The sequence below is a fragment of the Mycetomoellerius zeteki genome, unplaced genomic scaffold, assembly GCF_001594055.1.
Source record: "Mycetomoellerius zeteki isolate Tzet28-1 unplaced genomic scaffold, Tzet1.0 scaffold78, whole genome shotgun sequence".
NCBI classification, from domain to species: domain Eukaryota; kingdom Metazoa; phylum Arthropoda; class Insecta; order Hymenoptera; family Formicidae; genus Mycetomoellerius; species Mycetomoellerius zeteki.
In genome coordinates this window covers 86,630-113,444 of record NW_017257808.1, presented here as the reverse complement: position 1 = coordinate 113,444, position 26,815 = coordinate 86,630, and the positions used below count along the sequence as shown (strand labels likewise).

General features: G+C 36.9%; 1 protein-coding gene across 2 annotated transcripts; it reads right to left on the bottom strand.

Moving 5' to 3' along the window:
- Positions 1 to 13,833: 13,833 nt before the first annotated feature.
- On the bottom strand, positions 13,834 to 25,261 carry kat80 (katanin p80). 2 transcript variants are annotated; one of them, XM_018458801.1, is made up of 15 exons: positions 24,875 to 25,261; positions 23,339 to 23,469; positions 22,694 to 23,038; positions 22,353 to 22,543; positions 22,125 to 22,275; positions 21,881 to 22,044; positions 21,668 to 21,789; positions 21,408 to 21,464; positions 20,508 to 21,051; positions 19,860 to 20,175; positions 19,566 to 19,742; positions 19,413 to 19,489; positions 19,145 to 19,219; positions 14,929 to 15,048; positions 13,834 to 14,651 (listed from the first exon to the last, which is right to left on the bottom strand). In XM_018458801.1, exons 1-15 carry the CDS (start codon positions 24,906 to 24,908, stop codon positions 14,519 to 14,521), a joined length of 2,637 nt encoding a protein of 878 aa, XP_018314303.1. In that variant the 5' UTR covers positions 24,909 to 25,261; the 3' UTR covers positions 13,834 to 14,518. The 2 variants fall into 2 exon arrangements, with proteins under 2 accessions (XP_018314303.1, XP_018314304.1); XM_018458802.1 differs by lacking the exon at positions 21,408 to 21,464.
- Between the last annotated feature and the right edge of the window lie 1,554 nt (positions 25,262 to 26,815).

Sequence of the window (26,815 nt, the reverse complement as noted above, 5' to 3'; positions counted from 1 at the left end):
GAAAAGTATCAGATTATTCACAAAAATGTACACAAAACGTACGATTTACATTGAAATGACAGATCAACCTAGCTGCAAGATGCAAATAAGGTCTTGAAATCGAGGCTACTGAGATAATAAAATTAAATAACGAGGCACTTTCGAACATGGTCCATGGACTCATCCTCGATCTGGACGTAACGGCTGAGTAAATTTGTACGTCGAGAGACTGGAGGGATGACGAGAGGAACACGGAGGAGGATGAGTAAAAAAGAAGGAGGCTGGAGTGAGGAAACCGGAGAGACGGGGGGGGACCTGGGGAGGCGAGGAAGCCGTTGAGGCGCGATCGGCGATGTTCCCTTTGTGCGGTTTCGCTCGCCGTCGCGGATCGACGCGAGTAAGAGAGAAGAACCGCAGGAGGAAAAGAAGCGGAGAGAACGTCTTGTGCAGCGAGAAAGAGCGTTCTCCATTGACGAAGCCAAAGTAACCGTGTAATCGAGACCGGCCATGGCGTAGTTTCTGGGCCTTTTCTCTCCCGTCTTTTTTTTTTGCCAGTGCTTCCTGCCGTCGCGAAATTCGCGTTCCCAGCACGCTCGATTTCGCACGATCGGCGTGACACGCGGAATTTTTCCGACGGGCAGACGAGGAGGAAAAAGGAAACCAGAATCTCATACATGTTTCTCGATGACTAGCCTCGTTTTCATTTCATTTTTATAATTATGAATTCTCTGGAGAAAAAGGATTCTTTGAAATTACTTGACGAGAGTCAATCTTAATTTCTTTCTTACGATCGTTGTTTAAAGACGAAATTTAATAATTAATAGCTCGACATAGGAAAAAAATCATATATAATTCAGATACGACGTACTAAGAAACTTTAGCAACACATTATAGAAAAAATTTCCAGATCTAATGATATTATTCTTCGATTTATCATAAAATGGGATAAACATAGGGATAATCATATTTGTTATTAACAGAGGAATATTTTATTTTTAAATGCAAAATTCTAATCTAGAATAAAATATAATTTTAGACATTAGTTTCATGTCAAACGTTATAACATCAATATTGTGAACTATAACGTTGAGTAAAGATTTATTCTAAACATAAGATAACATAAACTTAAATTTATATGTGTTTTACTCTTGTCTCAAGATAATAAGTCAATTTTTTACTTAATTCAAGAGAGGAGAATAGAAGTAATTGATCTAGTCTTACTACTGTTTTATTTTTATAATACATAAGTTTGCGATAAGATTAAATGCGTTAACAATATTTTTTATCTCATTATCAGAAATCTTTCTGAGGAGATAGCTTAATCGTAAGATAGCTAACGTAGTCATAAAATGTAATTGCGTCTTAAAAAGAGCTCGTAATCTGATCAGTAATTAATTTAATTGGAGCTTGTAACAAGTCTATTTAACAGATATTGACCTAGGAAGTCGCCGCGTCGTCAGGGAGCCGGTTCCTATTTTTTCTCCTTTCCTTGCTTTTTTCCACCGATATCGATTCAAGACGGCGTATAATTCGATATCGATATCGCAATCTGATATCCAGCAGTCGAGTTGCTCGCCGACCACGCGCGTCGTCGGTTGCCTGTATAACGTTTCCACGCTCGTCTAGGTGTAACGGTACGGACTCGACAGAGCCGGTTACCCCGTCATGAATTAGCTGATCCTTAGCCCTCCCTCTTCCCAGGTATCGTACCGTATTTTCGTAACGTTAATCCTGGCGCAAGTCTTATATCTCAATTATTGTATTGAATTTCTAAAGCCAAAAGAAAAGTGTAACAGAGAAAATATTTCATTTATCTATTAAGAGGTAATTTATTTATCCTTATACTTCAAAAAAACGATATAATCCTATACAGCACAAATTATTCCAGTAACAATATTGCAACGTTTCATCAATATTGCAGTAACATTACAAACGTTGCAACAATGCTGCAAGAATCTGTACTTTGTATCGTTTTTTTTTGGAGTACTGGATAAATAAATTATTTTTTATAAGAATTCTACGCGAATCGTACATCATTAATTTTAAATCAATTGTAAATATTGAGAATCTTAAAAAGACATAAAAAATGCAAGTTAATAAGACCAAGAAACGAGTAAAAATGACAGGTGTAGATGAATACATTTCAACTGCATAGAGTTTTCTTCAATTCAACAACAGTTTTCAAATTGATATAATATTAAAAATTATATAGTAAGAATATATGAACTAAAGAGTAAAAAGACATTCCTTATATACGAGTTAGATATTCTTGAACTCTCGTAATTAAGCTCTTCAAATTATCCCATCGACGAAGGAAGTTTCTGTTGCCATTCCTGGCCTTTTTAACGGCGAACTGCCCAACGTCTCGGTGAAACAGAAGTTTGACAGGAGTCGGGCAGTTCGTTCCAAGGAGCACGTGCTAGTCGTTTTCGCTTGTACGCGCGCGCTCGCCAGCTGCAAATATCCTGGAGAAGTGCACGCGTGCACGGGGAGAACACGCGGCCCATCTGGCGCGTGCGTGACCTCCTTGAATTATCCTGACAACTTTCGTTGCAGTCCAGCCTCCGCTCGTATCCTTGTGCAGTCTTTTTGCTCCAGACGGTAGAGCCATGTAGTAGCAAGAACACAACTGAGAAAAATGTCTGGTTGGATTAATTTGAATTCTGGATGAAAATGAACGAATTAGAATTTTTTGGTTAAATAAACTAAAACTCTAGTTAAGATAACCGGAATTGTGATTGATATATTCAGAATCTTCTGATTTGTTCATTTTCAAGACATTTTTCTTAGTTGGGTGTTTCATTGCGCATGCAATGGCGGTCGAATGTATAAGTTTGGGGCAAATTTCTAATGGCGACTCTATATTGATTTATTAATATTTTAAACTCGTTTCTTGATTGCTCATCGATTTAATATCTCAAGAGTGAAACATATTATATTCTTACACCGTGGGTAGATGAATATATCAATGGATCAGAGCCTTCAAATTGAAACTGATCAATGATTCTTTTAGCTGGTTGAAATTTGAATATAAGAAAGATTTATTTTACTCTTATACACAAAAAGAACAATTTTGCTGAAGTAGCTAAAAATTCAGGTAGTTATAGATCTGAAAATAATTTTCTTGAATTAAATTATTAAATAATTTCATAGGAAACTCAGGCATGATACTCTCTAAAACGTTTAGAGCGAATTTCACTTTGAAAAATGAAATCTCACTCTTAAAGGTTAAAATCGAGCCTTTTTTAAAACTAGCTGTATTTTCATTCTTTAGAGTGAGAGTCATTCCAGGGAACTTAAAGAGTAAGCATACTCAGAAGAAACATAATAATAGTAGTAACTATAAAGGTGACAACTGTACACACGGTTTATATAGAATTAATATAATTGAATAAACTAATATGCATAACTGAATAAACCATTTACAGTTGTAATAACTACAAAATAGTTTAGTTGACTATGTACATTAATTCTGCATATAAAACTTATAGTCGTTAGCACTATGTCTTTTTCTCTGAGTGTGAAAAGTTTTGACATTCTACCAGTTTAAGCTAATTACTTTGATGATTTAACAATTATTTTCAGATTAGTATCTTGTTAAATTGTTAGATACTTCAGCAAAACCGTCTTCTTTCGTACAACGAAGCAGCTGTTTTGCTCGGATACTCGCTTAATAATATTATTACATAATTTCATAATTTATAATTAAGAAATAGAGGAAGAGAAAAAATCTTCCATCAACAAAACTTAAGATATTTTACGTAAATAAATGTTTTACATAAATAAAAGTAATATATACGCCTGCTACCTTTGTTCGTTTTTAAAAATAAAAATATTCGCAGCCTCTCCCGGATTGAATCTTCTCGCAACGGAGAGCTACCCCTCTCTCTTCTAAACGGGACCCTATCGATTAACTGTGCCCTAGGCGGGTAGTTCCGCCCTTCCGCCCCGTTCGCAGCTCCCCGCGGAACCTTTCCACCCTCCGGCCACCCCTTCTCATCGTGCCGAAAAGAGACGGCGGCGCTGAGTGTCACAAAAATAGAAGCGATGGGGTGGCTGGCTACCCTTTGGCCACGCCGACCAATCGCACCGCGTGCACGCCCAGTGACGTCATCCCCTACTTCATGTCCTTGTAATTAGCCAATCCGATTGCAGGGGGTGAGTCGGCTCACCCCTTGGCTGGATTACATTTACGAGCCAATGATTTTTGCAGGGCGATTTGTGTGTGCGTGCATGCGTGCGTGCGTGCGTGCGTCCAGATTGCAGACGAAGAGACAAGAAGGGCACAATGGTGCCACCCTTCGTGCTCCCTCCTCCCCTTTCTTCTTCCCTTTCTTCTTGTTACGCGAGATTCTTTGTCCCTCGCGTTCCCTATTTACGCCCGTTCCTGCCTTTTTTACTTTGGCACTCTGGAATACAGTCCCCTCGATTCTCCCTCTCCCCAATCTTCTCTTTTCGGGGTCCCTTTTCACTCCTGGTGTCTCGCAGATATTATTTACATGACAAACGTCGCCGATCTTCGCCGTAAACGCGGATCGCGTGCATCGAGCGCATCGCGTGCATACTTGATCCTGGCGAGGGATATCTTCGTCCGTCTGTAAGATCGTGTTCACCGAAATTTCGAGATGGAAGTTTCCTTTTGAGGACAGAGTCCGTGAAATCTGTCGAAAAAACTGAGAATTGTATTGTAAATTGTGAAGGAATTGCGACGAGATAAACGAGCGAAGTAATTACATTGAATCGCAAGGTATTTACCACAAAGCTCAAGATTTACAGAAATATGTAATTTGACATAAAATTTTACGAAAATTTGTTTAAATTCATTACTGTGTGTCCAAGTCATGTTTTCTATTTTCACATTTATTAAGTAGAATGCAGCGTAGTCAACTTTAACTTTATAATTTAACTTTATAATTATAGATAGCAATCCGATGTTATTTGTCGTCATTTAGACGTCAAAATGAAATCTTTAATCCAGGAAATATATAAAAGTAAACAAAAACTAAAAATGATTTTATTTTGATTTTTAATATCAATAAACAGGCAAATCAATAAATAAACAAAAATCATCATTTTGACTTTCATGGCATCAAAATGAAGTCATTTTTACTTTCTCCTTGCTTGGTATGTTTCTTGGGAATGCCAACAATTAAAATTCGAGATTAGATCGACAAGAATAAATCTAATTAAGTAAAAGAAATTCTATTTTTAGTCAATGCTATTTTCGGATTTTAGTGTTTATTTATTATTATAAATATTTCGATGTGATATATATATTCAATTCTGCAAACCGCGCGCCGAAATCTTTCAGTTATGAAACGTAATCATGAATAGAGCTAGAATAATAACATCACATATTAAAATTGATAAGCAATTTCATAATTTTATGAAGAGTTAGTTGAACCAAAATTAAAATTAAACTATATAGAGACGGGCATTAGATACATCTGTTGCGCAAATGGTTTATTTCGATTTCTCTTATTTCGAGATATTATTAAATATTATCCGAGATATCGTTAATTATTAAACTGCAATCATTTATCTCCCAAGTAGAATACAGAGAGTAATTAATTAAATTATAATGATAGCATAAAACGTCATCATAATGTCATTTGATACTTAAAAACTTATAAGATTACAAATAAGATTATAGTAATGTCTTTATGATATCGTTATGACTTCTGTGTTCTATTTAAGTAATAACAGCAGTAATGACTGGAGATAATCGTCGTCGATGAGGCTCGCAAAATTTCCACTGACTCGTCCGACGCCTGTGGGAAAGTGTGAAATTATTTATACCCAACATGAAATATTTCCTGCCGGCGAACAAGAAGGGCAGGTTTCTTCGCAGGAGAAGAAGAAGATCTCGACAAGATAGCCATTACGCGCGATGCACCGGGAACGCGATGAAGAGCGTAGGCTGACTATGAGGGGTGGAAGACCCGCCGCGTTTTCTCGTCGACGAAGAAAAGGAATCAAAGGCCGGCAGAAGGCCGCTTTCAACGGGAGAGGGCCGACAATGCCTGGACGCGGAAGCTGCACTCTTCGTCCCTCTGTCCATGCATGTGGATCTGCCGTATATCGGTATCGCTTTCCGCCGGGCCGGGATAATCCGCTTACGTCGGTCCAGCCTCCTTCTTCTCCTCCTCCTCTCCTAAAGGCGCATTGTTGTTGGAGTATTGTGAGAAAACAGCATTTTCGACGCTCGAGGTGGCGACAAGAAGAGGACTTAAACTCATCACCGTCACAACAATCGGCATCGCTCGGCGTGGGAGGACACCGGCCGATGCACCTGACACGAGTTGCGTGTGCGTGCACCCTCCCGGGGATGCCTCCTACGCAATTTCTCACAGAATTGATGATAATTTTGAAAAGATCGAGGGAATCACGAAAACACTCTATTAATCCAGCGTTATACAGTCAGTGGCATATAAGAGTATCGTCAGCAATTCTGTGAAAGAAGCTGAGTATGTTAAAAATCAAAGTTGTATTTTAAAAGTGTATTATATGTACTAAAGAGTGTATTTATTTAACTTATCTTTGACTGTTTATTTTATTAGATTATATTGTATTTTCAATAACGAGCAGGTTTTTTGATTCAATTAGATTCAATTGGATGCAATTGGGTTGAAAAACTGCATTTCCTACTTAAAATTTTGAATTGAACAGTATTCACAATGCATAGAAAAAGCTGATATTATTTTTAGATTGAAAGGCATAGACATTTGCTTCATGCAATTCCTATAAATGAATAAAAATGCATTCAGGATCGAAAAGCATTTATTTTATCATTCCTGAATCCGTACTTTTGAAAATATCAATCCATTTCAATCCATTCTCGTTTACTAGGTATATAATTGAGCCGTTTATTTTGAAAGTGACCTAAGTCCATTTATTTTTAAATTGAGATATTTAAGAGTTTGCGTTTCAATAAAATTAAAAATATACGTATAGGATACCAACATGTCACACTGCTTAAGTGTATCTAAGAGAGTTAAATTTACAATTCCTATTAAAATAATAGCAATTATTAAGTGAATAATATGTGTTTTCTTACTACAAATGGAGTTAAGCCACTTTCAAAATTAACAACTAGATTTGTTATAAAATTTGAAAGAGCCCAAGTCCATTCGACAATTTAAAATGCTTCAAATTGAAAAAACAATACTCAATTTATTTTATATTATTTCTTTACAACACTTCAAAAACACAATTTATGCAATTCAGGAAATCTTCTAACTATATAAATTACATAACAATTTACTGCTCATCTACATTTTGTGTATGCGGGAGGGATTTGAAGAAGTCATGGTGCTCCGGTAGTATATATCGTAGTAAGTCCATCATGTCCTTATTTCGCTGTTGAAATTTGTCTTATATTTTTATAAAGTGGTGTCAATACAATATTTTCGAATTTTCTTGGTCTACCCCGACGTGGTAATAAATCCAGGATTTTAAACTCTGCATTCTCATCCATTGATATCTTATAGAAAATTTTATATGGTTCATTTCTCAAAAAACGCATCCAGCATATTTTTAACCAATTTATTGTTTCTCCGTTAGAATTCTTTACCCTTTTAAAAACTGCGTCCTCCAAAAATCTTGTTGATATGAAATCCTCTTGTTTCATTTCATTTAGAATAAAGTTATTACCTTTCCGGCACTTTTTGATAACATTATAATAATCTTGGGGGACAAACAGTAAATTATTTTTCTTTAATGACATTTCTACGACGCCAAAATCTCATTCGGTAAAAATGAATGTCCTAATACTAAAAATTTGTGGTCTATGATATCCACATTATAATAGATTGGACTTAGGCCACTTTCAAAGTAATGTTTTTAATTATTGAAATAATTGCGAAAATTTATGTGTCAGAAATTATCGTATACTCTGAATATACTTAACCGCAAAATGTTGTTTATGACAGCTAACTTCAAGTTGTACACGCTAGTACAGTCAACAACAAAAAATTGACAAATGGACTTAGGCCACTTTCAAAATAAACGGCTCAATTATCCTTATAATTTTAAATTTATCACATTCTATTTTGGAGTTTATGTAGCAATATTGTTTAATTTAATTTGTATGTAAATCATGCGACTGAAGAAGACTAGCTTTGACTTTGTAAAGTCAAAACTAGTTTCGCTTAATTTTTAATGTATCTAACACGTTAAATACAATTAATAAGTTTTTAACATCCTTTGTTATTAGTTTGTTTTTAGCCGTTTATGTCATTAGATTGTTATATTTGTTGACATAATTTGTTCAAAGACTTAATTAACCAAACTTAATTTTTAAAACATTTTAATTTCTTAATTTCAAAACATCTTAATTTCACATTATTATAATTTAAGTTTTTATACACGTATTTTAGTGGTTTACATTTTTTGCCATATATATATATATATATACACAATATATAATATTATAAAAAAATCTCGTGACCTGATACTTTTTGTAAATCAATTCTCGCAGTAAGGATCAAACCTCGCGATATCGCAGCGCCGGATATCTCGATGAAGGGTTGCCGGTCGGCGTGGACACCCCGACTAGAAGGGCTCGTATAATCTCATGAATACATAATCCAGATGCAAACAGCCGCCACGCGTGTCTCGATTTAAACGGTCGCGATATTTCACGGATTATAACGTGAATATTTGCACTATTTTTCACGGTGTCGCCCGAGATTCCGAGTGTCGTTCTTCTAACGGTGTTCTCGTTCCGAGATCTCAATCCTTTCGTTCCCACATTATTCCTGAATGTGTCAAAAGCGATGTACAAGTATTATTTTAACGGTGTATCTACTTGAAAAGGATAGCGTATCGATTCTATTTTTTATTTCTTAAAACTATTTTGCAGGACTGTTTAATTTATTACAATACGAATTTTGACTTTATTTATTGGATTTATTAATTTATTATATATCCGGATTATATGTATAGACAAAAAATTGTACCAATAAATCAAAAGATGTATATTCTTAAAAATTAATTTTATCGAGAGATAATTTTACAATTCAAATCAATTTATGAGGCATAGATTTAGGCGTTCTTAATTTTTTTCAAGCAATGTAAGATTTATTTTTAAACAAAGAGAATTATAGATATAAGAGAAATTATGTACAGAGTACTTTTTTGTGTCTCGCAATTGTCACGTTCGCGATTACGTGAAGCAACAAGATTGATTGACAAAAATCGAGCTTTAAAGGGCAACGTAAAGCGTCGATGCAAATATAGATAGTCCTGCAATCTCGTGTCTTTTTTTCACAGGATAAATCAATACGATAAAAAAACTTGGCGTTGATGGATGAGATCGGATTATCGATTTCTTCGAACTACAAAAAAATTTCTCTACTAGATAACTATAATAAGTCGAACAACGGCATTAATAAAACCATCGTTCGAAAAATTCGAAGAGAAAACCTTTACTTTTTATTTAAAAGAATTCTAAAAATTAATTATAGGGAAGTAGGGGTAAAATAGTTGACACGAATTTTTTTCAAAGAGTATTATTATTGCAATTAGACTTAACGGCTAAATTGATTAACATGCGTACAACGCAAATCGTAAAAAGGAGTTCCAGGATAATTATTAAGGCAGTTACGAGGTTTGACGAATCGTCAATTGTCCCTTGCTGGACCATCTTCCCTTGTCGATCGCGAGATAATTAATGGCAAACCCATCCAGGTCAATTAAATCGCAATTACAAACGAAGTTTCTATGTACAACGTATATCCTAAACATCGAAGCGGATCTCGTTAAACGAAATTAGAACAGGCGAAAAATATACAGCGAAGTAGACCGAAGAATTCCTTTTCGCGAAGGTGATCCTTCTTCGCGTGCTTCACAATTTATAAAATATTTACAGTCGCGAGCTGTTTGTCCCAGCTCGTCGAGCGGAAATGTATTCGTTAATACTAACTAGAATAGCAAAGAACTAGTCGTTGAATTCGTCTCTGCAATACATGGAAATGAAGATTTCGCATTTTCCAAATGTTAAACGACAGTGATTACGAATATTATTGCAATGATATTGGAGAGGCTTGCGCGAGTACAAAATAAATAGAATCCCGATAGAATGGAATATTTACAATGTCGATATCAAAAGTGCTCGTCCATCGCTCTCTTAAAATCGCTTTCCAAAGTTATATTTATATTAAGAATTATAATACATAATTAAAATAACATATAATTCTTAATATATTTGTATAATTGAGAATATATATAATATGTATATATTGCTGTTGATTAGTGCCAGCTTTTGTCGTAAACTAGACGGAGGTATATCTTTAATAATGTTACAGCCGACGCTCATACCTCGCGGATGTAATACCAATCAACGTTATCACATCTCCTAATTCGCATTCGATAATATTCCAAACTGTGCAACGTAATAACGAATGTCTAAAGTGACAAAGGAAATATAAAAGAAAGAGACAGGGGTAGAATAAATAACACAATTTATTATTATACTCCCGTTTAAATAACACAATCGGAGCAAATAAAAATTGAGAATGTTAAAATAAAACAGCGATAACGCGCAGTAGACTAATATGTAATCGGGTAAAACAGTAATAAAATTTGTTATCTAGTAAAAGTAACATGTAAGATGGTGACAGACCGGAATTTGCGAAACGCAAATTCCACATTCGGGATCGTTATATCGGACGATAAACGATCGCCGGCGCAACTTGGAGCAAAGTTACACGCTCGAGACGATCCTCGCTCGAGATCGTGGATCACGATCGATATCACGTAACGTATGAGCGTAAGCTTAAGCTAAAATCGGCAATATGCGAGCGTACCGATTGGAGCGATAAGTTACAGGATGATAAGTTACAGGAGCATTCAAAGAACGCACGCACACAGAACGCATTCTCTCTTCTCATATCTTTTTTTCTCTCACTCTCCCTCTCCCTTTCTCACTTCCTTACAAAAATAAGTTGGACGGAACAGACGAGTATCCTCGTAATTTATCTTACCCCCGTTTCGAAAGCGATTAGGCCATCCGATTGGAGGCTTGAGCTCCTCTTCCCTCACCATTCCGCGAAAACACTTGGCAGACTGTGAAAGTCTATCTGTGCTAAGGGTGCTATTACATGGCTTTAAGCGTGTGCAGGGTGATTTCATATGTCGCGACCCGAGGACAACGCGAAAGTAGCGAGGAGATGAATATAAGGTAAACGTCCCAGTGATCGGACACGTACCTGTCTGAATATTTATAAAAAACTTTATTTCATTATTAATCTCAAATGCTTTTTTAAATATAATATTTTAATGTAATATTTAAATACAATTAAATTATAATATTGTATTAAAAAAGCATTTTAGAAATTGATAATAATAAATTTTGTAAATGTCTAGACATAGATACAGTCGTTTACTAAAAGAGTGCAACACTTTTTTTCAATGCAGGCTTTCGAAATGCAGCCTGTTCATCGAGCGATTGATTTTTACTTATGAATCTAATTATTTACGTTCAAGCGCTCTACGAGCAGAGTGAGTTCGAAAAAAAAATGTTGCAAGCTTTTAGTAAACGAGGTACATGTCCGACCACTGGGGCGTTTACTTAATGAGAATTTACCCGTATAAAAATAGAAAACAAATCCCCTTTCACGGCTCTTGCCGTCAAATTTTTCCACTTTCGCGAAAAGTAGTGGATCTTCCTCCAAACCTGATAATTCTTACTGGTTTCGTCTTTATTTCGAAATTCTGTCCGTTCCCTTTGATTTCTGCTTTTTGCGTAAAATTATTTCTCTACAATGTTCCAGCGAGCAAACTGAAACGATTTTATTCTTTTTAACACGGCGATTCACATCTTTGTGGATTTATAAAGGAAATTCCCTTTTCTAACGCGGAAAAGGTCGGGGCAGAATATCGTTGTGAAGGTATGTGGTAGCGGCGCGCTGTACAAAAAAGAAAAAAAAAGAAAAAAACACGTGAGACATAAAATTAACAAAAAGAGAGTTGTACGCTTTATTACATAATACTTCGAGGCAACGTGTTGAAAGTTGTAATTAATATTTATATCTCTTGGGCACAGCTTTGCCCTCTTATTTGTGCAACGCACGATTCTATTTTCTTCGAGGACGAGAAAATGTAGGGTCTCGCTACGCGGAGGATGAGCGCACGATCGAGTATTGCACTATGTATAATAAATAATCCTCTATTGGCAGCAATATCAAGATCGCCTCCCGCTACGTTGGAAGGGAAAGCTTAACGATCGACTTAATACAGAAGACGTGATACACTTAATGATTTAAATAATACATAAAATCAGTAGTAAAAGATTCGCTATTATGACGGTAACAAAAAAGAACATGCGAAGAGCGCCTCGGATTATCTTGCCTCGATCTTTTCCGATTTATCACCTGTTTTCGAATAGCGATCCGCGTGATATACAATCACCGGAACACAATTCCGAAAGCGGAATATTAAAAGAATATTAAAAATCGCAATATACGAAAATGCCGCCACGAGATCAAAAGACAGTGAGCGTCGTTAATCCTCGCCGCAAATTGAATTCCAAAAATATCGTTAAGCGGATTCTCATTAGGTGGTTAAGACTCAAAATTACAAGAGCCACATACGCAGGAATGTGGCAAAGAATGCCATATAAAAAATAATTCTGCGATAAATACTATTTTCGTTAATACTGATCCAATTTTCGCGTTACGAGGCCATGCGCGTGTAATACAAAAATATACTTTTCTTTTGCGTTACAATTCCACGAGTGCAACGTTTAAATTAATACTGTTCGATCACCGCCTTTTAATTTGTCGCGATACGATAAAATTTCAAAATGCGAAGAGATCGCAAAACAAGAAACAAAAATAATCTTACAAAATACTGTATAACAAAGTGTCTTACAAAATTATCTCCAGAGTTCGAAATATTCTCTTCGCTCCTCCATATCCTTTGCATGCTAATAATTAAAACGTTCATTCGGCGACAAAAATAGAGTATAAAAAATTGTTCGGAAATCTTTAAAAATGCACTTTAATAACACGTATAGCGACACCGCGTCGATGCTTCAATGTTTCTTTATATAACTCTATGAAATATTAGGTAATCAAAAACGTCGGGATAAAATGCAGTTCATGATTCATGGATGCTGTCGTAAAAAAATAATTTAACCGTGAATATAAAAACGAATCGTTCATCGACACGCATTTTTCCCGTTCCAATTCCCAATTCTTTCCACGCTTCCCGTCCTTTTAGGCGCGTACAAGCTCTCGCTTAGGCCCTCTCTCACTTTATATCTTACGATTTTGTCTTCATGAGGATCAAGGTATCTACGCCTACGTCAGAATTGCTTTATTAGTAAACGGACGCAAATACCTCTTTCAAAAATACAATTTCTTTAGGAAAGGTGTTATACTACGTTACGCTTCGTTATCCGTTTAATCGTATTAGTCATCGTCGCCCTCATCATTTCCATAAACTTGAGGCTGATCCAGCCGAAACGTGTCGATAATCGTGTGTGATCTGTGGCAAGAAAGATGCAAAACGTCGTTCAGCTTTATTTTGCGCAAACGAACCAATGAACTCGCTCGGGACATTCTCCCGTTAATTTCTATACGAATCTCGAAATCAATATACTGATGCATCGGGATTTGGCGAACTCATTTTTTATCCTTGTTTCGTTATTACTTTGTTTAGACTTTAAACACACAATATTGGATAATATTAAAGTTTATAAATAATATTAAAAGTCTTGTTAATTAACGCATGCAGAGATACGAATGCTTCCAATGATAAAAGTGAGCTTAATGTTGATACCTTTCTCTCGCGCGCTGATTTTTCCGTTTAATGTAATTTGTTCTTTAAAAACTTCGATATGTATTTTTATATTGTTTTAAAAGTATATTTCTAGATATATTTCTAAATTTCCTAAAAACAATTTAATCGATTTGAATTTAAAGAAAGGAACACAAATTCTAAGAAATACTTCTAAAAGTTGCCGCGTTTTTTTAAAACTGTTAAGATTAAATTAATCCTGATGTTTCAGTATAATATTAGATATGTTTGGCGACAATGTCTTTTCTCGCTTTCACCCGCCTCTCATTTAACTCCGCAAACTCTTCTTCGTATAAATTTCTTTCTTTCCATGCCTTCACCGACACTCCCTCTTTCTCTTTTCATTTTTTTTCCATTAATGATGACAAGTAGCGCGACTCGTCCGACCGTTCAGCAACTAAGTAACGAACGTCTCGCAATTTTGTTCGCTTTCTCTGAGAATGGCTGCGCTATTGTGGGGAAAACAACGACAAGAAAAAGGCGATCGGCAAACGGATTGATCAAGGACGATGGAAGAAGGCGGTAGCAGCAGGAACGTTTTCACGGGCGTTTCCTCAAAGACAGGCCGTGATCTTGTTGCTACTCCTTAACAAAGTTTCGCTTCTATTTGGCGGACACAATGCGGTCTTTGTTTCACCACTGCTGAGCCGATCATCGAGAGGAAACCAATGGTAGTCGACCGACGAGATAGTGGCGGTCGAATTCACGAGGGTCTCAGACGACGCCACTCTCGAGGTCACTCGAGGCTCCTGATGAGCACCGCCAGTTCGCGGAATGAGGCGCCGAGTTTGCCGGGCGTCGATTGCTTCTTTAGCAGGATCGCCCGTATCGCCGAAAGCTTCTCGTAACAGGAAAGGCACTTATGGTACCTAAAGGAGGAGAGAAACGCGTGAAGTTTCCATGCCGAAGACGGAGCGACGACAAAGTTACATTACATCCAGAAAATATCATCTTGCTTTTCTAGCATTCTTAAGAACAACACAATACTTAAGTATACTCTTTTGTCGTTAAATTTTTGCGCAATGCATTATAAATAATATATCAACAAGATAAATTAATAGTTAAAAAATTGAGCGTTGCTAATAAAATCAATAGAAAAAAATTCAAACAAAAATATCTAGATATAATATAATAAATAGAACTCACCGTTCCTCTCGCGACACGTCGACACCGATCGTGTGAAGGGGTGCCTCCACGTTGGATTTTATCACCGAGGCGAAATTACGAAGAATAAGTCTCAATGCCGAACAAGCTACTGTTATGTACCTGAAACAAATCCAATTTGGACAGAAATTAATAACAATAAAACATACATCATACAGAATAATCTAAAAAATATGCATACATGACGCAGATTAATTAAATCCAATAATAAAACTAATCGAATAATATTTCAAATAATTTCAAATAATAATAAATCTATCACTAAAATATGTATGTGTGTGTATGTTAAAATGTAAAATGATTAACGTTAAAACAAACTATAAATAAACTATGAATGAACAGAGAAATAAATTAAACAATAAATATATATTTTAGCTACTTTAATTAAAAAAGCAATAAAACAAACAAGGTTCTACATTATGTAATTTATAATTCGTTTGTCTAGGAATGGTTCGGACGTTCAGGATCAAAACAATCGTGGAATGAGGATGGTAGCCGGTCTCGCAACACTGGTTCGGTCACGCCTGGTCCGTTCGGTAAAACGAGCGTTATTAGGCTCGCTAACGACGTCAATAAATAACGAAAGGCGCGAAAGGCTTGCCTGCACGATTCAGCACGCTCTCGCTTTCGGACGGACGGGCGATAAAGGGTTCGAGCTCCCGTTCGAATCGGCGAGACGAATCGCGAACAGTCTCATGAATGCAACGTGCACGACACCGATCGACAATACCGCGTGTAATGCACCATGCACGACTCGAATTTTATGCGACTTGTAACAAAATGTGAAACCGATATGAGAATGAGCGAGTCGTAGGATTTGAGAAAAAGCCTTCCTCGTTTCAACTAAAATAATCTACAATAGATTATAATTATTTAGATTTAGTTGATTTGGATAATAAAAAATAATTCAATAATTTAAACAAAGTTTAAAAAAAATAATTTTATAAGATAATTCTTCAGAGTAAAATACAGAAATCAGATTGCAGAGGTCTCATTGTCTTAAACTTCGCAAGTTAATTAATATTTAATTTATCTTCTATTTATCATATTTAATCTTATCATTTCTGACATACTAAACAACTAAACATTGATATATTATTATAATTATATCAATAACAAATTAATTTTTCTAATTTCATTTTTTATGAGTTTAATCTATACTTCGTCAAATAGTTTTTAACGTTTTACGGCAAAGAACGCGTTTTTCTTTCCAGAATCAGAAGAGATCTGTAGGGATGAAGCTAGACGGGAACAAATAGACGACAAAAGGGGATGTGAGAAGCAATCGCGAAATTGGAAAACGATCGGGCGGAGCGCGAACCCTCCCCTGACATGTGACACGCGTCTACACATTCTGACCGACGATCTCTTTTTTTTTCTCACGAGGCACCGGTTCCAGGACGAAAGGCCGCGACGAACGAGCCGTGAAAATGACGAGCAGGCTGTATGCAAACCGTCACTACATAATAAGTCGTCCGAGATGTGTATATTTGCCCGTGTCGATTTTGTGTCTCGTCGATGATTGTGAAATCAAAGTATAAGGAACCACTGCTCCTCGAAAAATACGAATTTAATAAACAAGCACAGACGTTTCCTATCTTGCTATATTCTACTCTCTGTATCTCAGAAATATTTTAAATTAAAAATAAGAGTTTTTAGAATCAATTATTCCTACATGATAATTAAATAGAAAGTTAATTAAATAGTTAAAAATAATTTTTTTAACTTTTAAATACCAAGTAATTAAGCAGCAAAGTAGTTGTAAAAACTTTTGGATAGAATTAACAAAATTAACAAGATTACTTCATGTGAAGATGTCAACTTTTATGTTGTATAAATTTGTTATATAATAAATATATATTAAGTATCTATAATTTATTTCCGAGTATAGAATGGCAGGTACCAATAAGTGGCTTGACGGCCTATTACGAGTGACTGCGAACGACAGCTGCTCAGCGGCGGATAATTAGTTTGAATTCACTTTTCACGGTATTAAGTATATATCCACAGGGTGCTAATACCGACCGCTATTAACCGGTTCACTGACATTGCTCCAGGTAATCGACACGAGTAGTCCAATTACAACAATATATTTTCTAGAACTAAATTGTCAGAGATCTTATTTTTTTAAAATAGTCCAAAGGTATACACAAAATAGGAATTATAAGGATATTTTTTATACAACCAAATTTCAAATTCTCTCAAATATAAGTAATCTCAAGTTCTAAGAAAGATTCAGATTATATCAATTAACGAGGACATACACGGTTGAAATTAAATAGCTGTTATTTTGTAATGAGTAGACAGAATGAATTAAACGCTATACTGTAATCATCCCACGTGCACTGAATACATACTTGACAAGAGAAGACAAGAAAGAGAAAAAAGGGGAAGCTTGTTAAGACATCAGGTGTTCGATCGAAGCCTAATTTTAGGAAGGGTAACGAGTTTATCGGAAGTTGTATAACGATCTGCCACTCAATAATTAATCGTTAAATCAATATCAAATAATTTCAATTTCCAGATCGAGATTACAGGGATAGAAAATTAATTATAACATAATAAAATAGCGTTGACTTTTGTAACTTGAAAATAAAAATTTGTGACAAATACTAAAAGCTAATAATAAGATATAATAAAAATCTGATGATAAGATATGACAATACATTAAAAAAATGATTAATGTATACATATATAAAACCAACTAGATCAAAATAATTTTAACATTTTAGTAGACAAATAAGAATCTAATTTCTTCCTACATAAAATATTTTGACAAAAATTAAATGTGGAACCAAGAGCTAATTAGAGCTTCTAAAATCCACATGATTAGGAATCGTTATCGAATTATATCCTGATAATGAGAGGGCAGAGAGAAATTCTTGTGAGGCAACACGTGCGCAAAGAATAAAGACCGCGAGGGTGAGTAATGGTAGTTCACAATAAAAACGCGGAAGGAAACAGTCGTTCCTCGTCACGACAGAGCAACAGCTTGGAACTGAGGGCAGTCAGTTAATCACCCACTTTCGTACGTCAAACGGACATAAAAGACAAGCTTCCTCCCTCTTCACTCGGATTTATAGTCGAATGGTCAGGAAGTGGCGCGTATCTGACGAGAAACCGTTTAAATTTGCTGTTATGATATATAACGGTAATCTAAAACTTTATCTCAAATGAAATGTCTGTTTCTGTGTAGTCACAATAAAATTTGATCTACTTCAGTAGATCACTCAGCGTAAAAAGTCATTTGCTTCAGTCTTTTTAATTTAAATAATTTTTCAAATCTAGAAATTTATATATATATAAATCTACGAATTTAGACTTTTCGAAATTCTCTTAATACTTTAAAGCTTCTTTCTAAATTTATAATTTTTTAATTGTAAACTATAAAAATTTTATTTATCTAAACTTATTCACTTAAATTTTGTTTCGTGTTACTTTTCAACATGAGTCTAACTCTCAACAAATTTTAATCGGTGACCGTTTGGCATTGAAGATGACACTCGGTCGTTTTGTCTGTCCACTGTCATCGCATCGGCATATGCGAGCGTGGTGGCACTTCAGATTTCAATTCGTCTGGCGAACAATACGATTCAGCGAGCGACAGGAATGATCCGCGCGTCTCGTCGCATTTGCATCTGCTGCTATCTCCCATTGTCTCGGCTAATTTCGCGCATCGCCCTAACGCTCGCCTCGGGTTTCCTCGCTTCGGCAAATTAGCCATTCCCATAGTGCGGCCCCGAACTTCGCTGCACCCCCGTTTGAGCACCCTTTTCGAAGGGGTGTCCGTTTTCCAATACAAATGCCGTGCGCGCGGTGTTTCGCTATTGAAGGTGAAGTAATCTTAGACGATAATAGATGCAAAGCGTGCCACGCGAAGAGCAATGAATATTCACCGTGTCATCGCTAAATATACACGCGTGATGCGACAATGAGACGCCCGTTGCAATCTAACGAGAATGCAAATATGACACTAATTCTAAAGCGAATCAATCTGAAAACACGATAAGCTTGAAAAAAATATTCCGAACAAAAAAATAGGTCATCAGACTACTTAAGATAACGATAAAAGTCATTTGCAAAATAATCTCACTGTTTTTATTGTAACGTGATAATCTGATAGATTATCTTATGAGGACATCAGAATTTCTTAGAGAATATTAATATGAAAGTGTAAAACAGAATATTTTATACTTACATTTCATATCTACTTTGAAAAAGTTCACTGATAGGACCCAGTAAGGAATTACACAGATCCAAGTTCCACATCGTTCTGCGAACAGAAATAAAAGAATAATTATAAAACACGCCTTGTTAATTATTATACATATGTAGAATATAAATTTACACCGAACTCCAGCTTGATCGATAAAGGTTTTATTCCACACTTGTTGTGTAATCGCATTTATGTTCTTAAGAAATTTTTTAATATCATTAAAATTATCGGGGTCGATAAAACTACGTACGGTTTTAATGTGAGGATACTCAAAAGATCCGCAATAACTGCTAAATCGTTCATCGCAACTGCAGAGTCCACCGCGGCCTGAAATCAATATTGCGTTACATTTTTCGCCTTGTACGTCTCATATGTTTCTACGCAAAATCAGGTGAATAACAACCTTGAGATCCTTATTTTGCCAGAGGGAATAAATTATCTGTAATGAGCGATGCCGACTCTTAAGTACTGCCATCATCGAATCGTGGCTGCGCGTCATGCTATTCAGCACTTCGGCCTCCGACATTTCCGTCAGCACGCCCTGGGGATAGTCCAATGCCGCGGGACTGATGTAACTATGCTGTAAAACGTAAATAGAAGAGAATTCAAACTTGATAACTTTCTCGTTATATAAAGATGGAGAATTTATTATTAATTTTGTTATTTGCATTATTTATTAAGTGAAAGGATTATTCACCGGTAAGAAATTTTCCACGTCCAAACCATAAGGCTTGTCGGTGCTCATCGGCACCAGTTCCTCCCTGTCTGTGACTTTCCTTGTCTGCGAGAGAATCGACTTTGGGATTTGCGGGAGTACATCGACCTTGGGATTTGGTGGGACCTGAGCCTTATTGGGTAGCTTCCTCGTAGACGATGATGTGTTCGTGGAGGCATTACGCGCCGACAGCACAGTTGAGGTAGCAAAATTTCGATTGAGCGACGTCGACCTCGATTGCGCTGTGTTTGGCCTGTTCAACGCAGGATCCGAGGGACTATGTCTTATATTATTAATTCTGCAACACAAAAAGGCCATCCAAACATCACATAATCGTTACATAATACAATATCATTTCAGTATAATTAACTTTCAATTTTAATTAATTTTGTGAACATCATAAATATATTCTACATTTCACTAAAAGATAATTATTTTCTGTTAAAGACTGCAATCTAAAAAAAATTATCATACTTGGTCAAGAAATAAAAAGATCTTTCTTTATTAACTTCTATGCAATTTGAACGTTTTTCTATCATACTCACTGATATTTACGATAATTATTTCTCATATTTATATACTCGAAGAGAATACGTCTTCATTATCTATTATCACGCAAGAAGTACTTACTGTACAGGATAGTCACTTTCGTATCCCTGTTCCCCGTCCCTGCTGCTCTGCCTCTTCAAGCAGTGCTTTGGGGAATCCGGGCTAGGTACTCTGTTCTTCAGCTTGCCATCGTCCATCACAGGAATTACCGCAGCCATCGGTGCAACGCGCGGCGTCAAAGTCGAGTTAGATCTTTGCGGTCCTAAGGGATGAGACGGCGCCATCGTTTGTTCGTTGGTGCTCATCCTCTTCCCCGGGAACGGCGTGATGTTTTGCCGTAACGGCGGTATGGATGCGAAGTTCTTGGATGCCCTTTGATTCAAGCCATTATTCGCCTGTAGATTCGCCCTGATCTGGCTCGTTGACATGATCGAGTTCCTCTGTACCGGTGGCGAAGACTTGATCGGTTGAACACGTACCGGTACCGGCTTCGCCAGGGACAACGTGGGCGCCGGCGGGGGCGGTGAAGAAGGGGATGGCATCGACGGCATCTCTTCGCGCTCTATCGTGCTCAGGTTTGACATTGAGGTAGAGAGATTTTGCAGTATCTGTGGTTGTGCCGGATCTAAAATAGGTTGATAGTATATCAATGATATTCGTCCTCTTTTTCTAAAAGAAATTATTTCAAAATCACTTTAAAACGAAATAACAGTTATCATTAAAAGAACCTAAGACAAGTTTTTTCCTGGTATAATTAAAAATATTAGATTTATAAATTAAATTTATAAATAAAAAAAATTTATCCATATTATTCAACTTTCTTGAAGTTCGTATTCTAATATGCATTATACCAAGATGGAATGTTATATCAATATTTACACTTTTTTGGAAGGTTCTAATGCTTTGGTAGTAAAATTTCGTTTCGGAACTTATATCATAATTTAGTAAAACGCAATCCGTGCAAAGGTTATCGAAACTCACCTATGTCATGAGGCTCCTGGAAAGCCTCGGGGGTTTCGAGAGGTGGTGTGCGAGACACTGCAACATATCATGCACGGCATGCTCATTCACAAACTGTACAGCGTTTGCATTCACATTTGAACGTGTTTGACATATTGTGTGTGTTCGCTAGTGATCGCGAGGGGTTGGGTGAGATGTTAGTCTGGAATTTTTGTCACACACGCGCGCACATACTCGGTGAACAATGAGACATTACAAGGCGGATATAACAAATCACTTACACGCCCTGCTCGGTTGAAAAACGTCCCTGTACTCGGTTACGCTGGGTATGTCCGCATAGGTGGTCTCGTCCTCTGGATCGGTGCCGGATTTATCCGCCTCTTCTATTGTCCGTACGTCCAATCTGCAAGCACGTATAAATATGTATTATGATAATCAATTGGTGTAAAGATTTGGGATTAGAATTAAACTTCATAAAGCAAAAAAAACCGTACGTATGCTTCTTCAATCCGATCGGCCGTTCTTTGGAAAAACTCTTTCTCAAGGAATTTCCATGACTGAACGGCGAACTCACGGCAGATATTCCTCCCAGTGGTGCAATCTTTTTCAAATCGCATATATACAGAGCAACATTCGCGGTATGAAGACTCGCGCCGATCTGAAAAAAATATCCTGTCTTAATAAAAATGATACCGAATGTACATATTCAAGAGTTCAAAATCTAGTATTTTGTCCTACCAATTGATTTTGAGCTATGGCTATATCCTGGACTTTTCCCCAGTTAGTCGGTATCGTATCCAGGGTCCTGCCCGGCTCCCAACCGTAAACCTTTAAAACGTCGTGGCTACCGGCAAACAGACATTCTCCGCCTTGACTAAAGTATAGGCACCTGAAACAGTGCGATAACAAAACAAATTAGCGTGATTGAGAAATGGGCGTTGTAGGATTATTGTTTTTCTAACTTACCGGATAGCCGAAGAATGACTCTGTTCCGTGGAAGATACAAGCTGAAACGATTCTAAGTCCCAGAAATGGACAGTTCTATCGGCGCTACCGCTGGCTAATAGGAATTCATGCGGATGAAACTCGACGGTTGTGGCCGGACCTCTGTGTTCTGAAAATTCCCTTAGTTGTCTACCGGCCTTTAGGTCCCATAGCTAATTTAAAAGTAACATAAAGGTCAATATCTTCTGTCTCACATATAAAATGTTATAGAAGAGTAAAAATCATGCTATATATAAGATGATAACAAGGCTTAAGATAAGACATGATAAAAATACATTTTTCCGGGAAATAATATGACTCACCTTGACCATTCCTTCCTCCCCAGCACTGGCGATCCATTGTCCATCAGGACTGAACTTCAAACTATTCACAGTCCTGTTATGCCCCTTGTATGTAAAAATACAGCCTTTCCTACGGATATCCCACAATTTAATCGCTGTATCCAAACTCCCAGACGCTAGCAGCTCCCCATAAGGATGGAAGTCCATGCAACGTATCCCGGATTTGTGTCCCGTCAGCGTACGCGCCAGCTTGGCATGCTCCAAGTCCCAAATCTTCAACGCACCCGTCTGTGAGCCAGCGCATACGAGATCTTCCGTTTGGCCGAAGCGTACGCATTCTATGGGAGTGGTGTGGCCACTTAGGCTCTGAAAATAGACGAATATAAATCTCATGTAATTTTAACAAATTTAAACTCAATAACAACGTTTAAGATATAATTTAGTGTTCATAGCTCTCTCATGAAGTAACTTTAGCTCTCTCATTGTATAATTTTAATAAATTTAAATTCAATAACAATGTTTGAAATATGATTTAGTGTTCATAGTTCTCTCATAAAGTAGTATGTTACTGAAAGAGAAAAAATGAAGGTAAATATTTGTTGTATGAATCATCTGTGTTTAATCTTGAACTTGATAAAGATAATGGAACCGTTGCGCAACAATTACCATAATACAATTCTGCTTTCCGACGGCCCATAGGTTCACCTTTTTGTCGTCACCGCCTGTGACCAGAACACGACCCGATTTGTGGCCCAACGCCAAGCAATTGACGTTCGGCGTATGGGCGACGAATTCCTCTGTGCCAAAAAAAGAAGAGCATACATTTCACGCATACTGATTTATTCATGTTAATATAATGCAAGAAATGCAATATAAAAGATTATATAACACGAATAATTTTTATTCAGATTGATTTACTTTTGAACATACAAGGATTATATAATTTCCTTTTTTCATGTTGGAGAAAAATCAATCTATTTACTTGATAAATAAGAATCACATGAGCCTCTCAGAAGTGATCAAACTAATTAATTCCACTACTTATGAATTTCTTAGTTTTATTACCAAAACAGTTAAAAGTAGAGAATAAGATTTTTTTTCTCTGCGGCGTAGTAGCATAAGGAAATTTAGACAGAGTCAAATAGTGTTAGGTTCTTTTTGCAGTGTGGAAGGATGAGTGTGGTTAAGAAATTTATTATTATAAACCAAGTCCCTTCTTGGCAGTTGTAATGCTGAAGTTTAATAAAGATCTATCTATCTATTACCAAAACAGTTTATGATTTTTCATCAATTTTTTCCACTTTTGATTTCATGGAACTGATAAATTTGACTTCTACGAGATTCACTTGCTCATAAAACTACAGACATTGAAAATTCAATGTCAACCTCTGTTCTTCTAATAAATAATTTCCTATTCTTAGGCTAAAGGCCACAAATCAATAAGTCCTGATCACATAATCAAAAATGATGAATTGGAACAGAATATATAGAGATTACATATTTAGATTGAAAAATTAAAAAGATTGGCTCATTTCCACCGATAAGTAAAAATAAGCTAATAGTGTATTTTTAAAATTTTTTATAATTTAAATAATCTCTATTTACATATACACATATATATATGTATATATATATTTATTCTGTTCCAAATTAATATTTTTATCTATAATTCAAACTTACTTATTGATGATTTGTGACGTTTAGCTAAGAATGGGAAGTTAATTATTGGAGGAGCAAAAGTTGAACATTGAAGTTTCATTGAATTTGCTTGCAGTTTTACGAGCATCAAATAAATCTCTAGCCAACTATTCAATACCCTTGTCTTATTTAAAAAGAACAGAACTGTCATTCCTCCAATATAAACTGTTCATCCGTAAAAACAGGCGGAAAATCTCCGTCCATTATAATCCAGTTCCTGCTACCGTGCGAGAAAACGACTTCTCATTCTCGCCGCGGGACAAATTCCCGGTTTGTGCCAGATGTAACCATAATTGGAAGAAACTGCGAGGTAGCAGCTAAAGTGAGAAAGTAAACAGAGACTGTTTACTCGCGGAAACCTCGCGGAAAAGCAGGATTCTCGCGGAGAAGGGAAAAAAAGAAAGAAAAGGAGCGATGCAGCGGGAAAGAGAGAGCGTGAGAGAGCGCATGGCGCGCGCTCGCGCGTGCCAGGATATTCGTATTCCCATGAACGATGGATCTTACGGAGCTTCCAGGACCTCCTCGTAGACGAGGCCATGTTCGTGCCGCGCGCGCGGACTTATTTGGCAGCGACGGCGGTCCGTGGTCCCGGTTGGCGTACGACGTACGATCTCCTCTCGCTGTCGTCGCTGCGCGAACGTAACATGTTTACCAGCAGCGAACGGTAACAGCCTCCACTCTTCTCGCGGTCTCTCCTCTTCCTTCGGCGACCGGGCACCGCGGCGCGTGGCGTCGCGAGGTGTCACGTCGCGTAGCGTCGCGTTGTCGCTCCCCGCCGGGGAGACAAAAAAAAAAGAAACGCGACGCTGTCCCGAGAGCGCGAAAAACAGATCGCCTCTCTCTCACTCGGGAAACTGCCAGTGCCACCTTCTCCTCGCTAACGTCTCGTATCTCATCTCACGAACCTGTCACTATCTATTCGTCTCTCTTTCACTCGCTCCCGCTCCGTTCCGTCCGTCTGACGGGCTGTCCGTGACGCGAACAGGTCGGGAGGTCGCGGTTACGTCTCCTCGTTAGGTGGCGGTAATCGCGTTATCTATCGTTGATAAATTGAAGTGTTTAATCGATTATCGACAATGTAGTAATACAGGGATCTACTGTTACCGATCTAGTTACCAGTGTCGATAATATAGGTGTTCTGCAATTATCTCTGGGGCTCCATTGATATAATGGGTATGTTCCGAATTTAACTGGCAGTACTGACAGCACTGATTTATCGTTCCAAAATAGAATTTCTTATGCTGTCAGTTACTGCAAGTTACTATTCATTCTGCATAAATTGACCCTAGGGGATTGCTGACTTCCGGTTGTTTCTACTCCATCCCAAGAGGTGAGGCAAATACAGTAAAAGCAGTAACAGAGCACGGAGCGTGAAATCGTCTGATCGTGATAAGTTTAATACTGGAAGTACGAAAGAAAAAAAGAATTATGGATTCAAAATTAAAGTCATACGAGATTGTAGATACCGATAATAGTATATACACAGTGCTATTTATTTTTTATAAAGTAGTATATATTTATAAAATAGTATAGCGATATGGTACACACATTTCTACAAATAATATACATACGTTATTACAAATAATGAATATTACATATATTTTATTAAGTATATTTTCAATATACATAAATAACTTTTTCTTACCGAAAATGTGATTTAAAGTCTACGTTTGATAATACAGAAACTACGTTTTGAATGTAATTCTGTACACGAGGTTTTAGTAGCAATGATCCGCGTTTGCCATCAATCTGATTTAATATATGTAATAATATGTCATCATCAGAACTGTCACTGCTTGAATCGTTTTCCAGTATAATTTCAATAATATTTGATAAAACACGTCGGTCCATATCGGTTATACGTCAGAATTCGGTTGTATTTCGATCTCTTGAAAATATTAAGGTTACGTACAGAGTACAAATAACATTCTTTTACTGCTTTTCCGTTCCAAAATTCAGTACTAGACAGTAAAATCTTACATTTCGAAACAGCAAAAGTCAGTTAATTCAGTAACAGCAGCGCCAGTACTTCCAGCTAATTTCGGAACATACCCAATGTAGGATTCACACTGCATACGATATCCGACGTGCGACGTTTGGGCTGTGTTCCAAATTTACTGCCAGTACAGAAAATGCTACAGTTTACGTTACGTGCACTATAGATTTTCAGTACTGGCAGTCAACTTTGGAACACAGCCTTGATGTCCAATGGCTACGTTTACCCCGTGTGCTTAGTCCGCGACCTATACGATAGGTGTCTTTGTTTAACCTACAAGATAAACAAGGACATCTATTGTATAGGCCGCGGCCTAAATGCACGGTGTAAACGTAGCCATTAGGAGAGCTTATTTTCTAGATATTTCAGCTAGCAATATCTTGTACGATGATGCTTGTCGTATGAAAATGTTTCTTCAAGGTTTAATGCTGGATTCACAATGCATCCGA

Excerpts from the sequence above, each read along its gene's own strand:
- kat80 (XM_018458801.1), bottom strand. The coding sequence starts at position 24,908 with ATGGCCTCGTCTACGAGGAGGTCCTGGAAGCTCC. Across the intron at positions 22,045-22,124 it reads CCATAGCTCAAAATCAATTG|ATCGGCGCGAGTCTTCATAC; the intron begins GTAGGACAAAAT and ends TATTTTTTTCAG. Across the intron at positions 21,790-21,880 it reads ATCGGATTGAAGAAGCATAC|ATTGGACGTACGGACAATAG; the intron begins GTACGGTTTTTT and ends ACGTGCTTGCAG.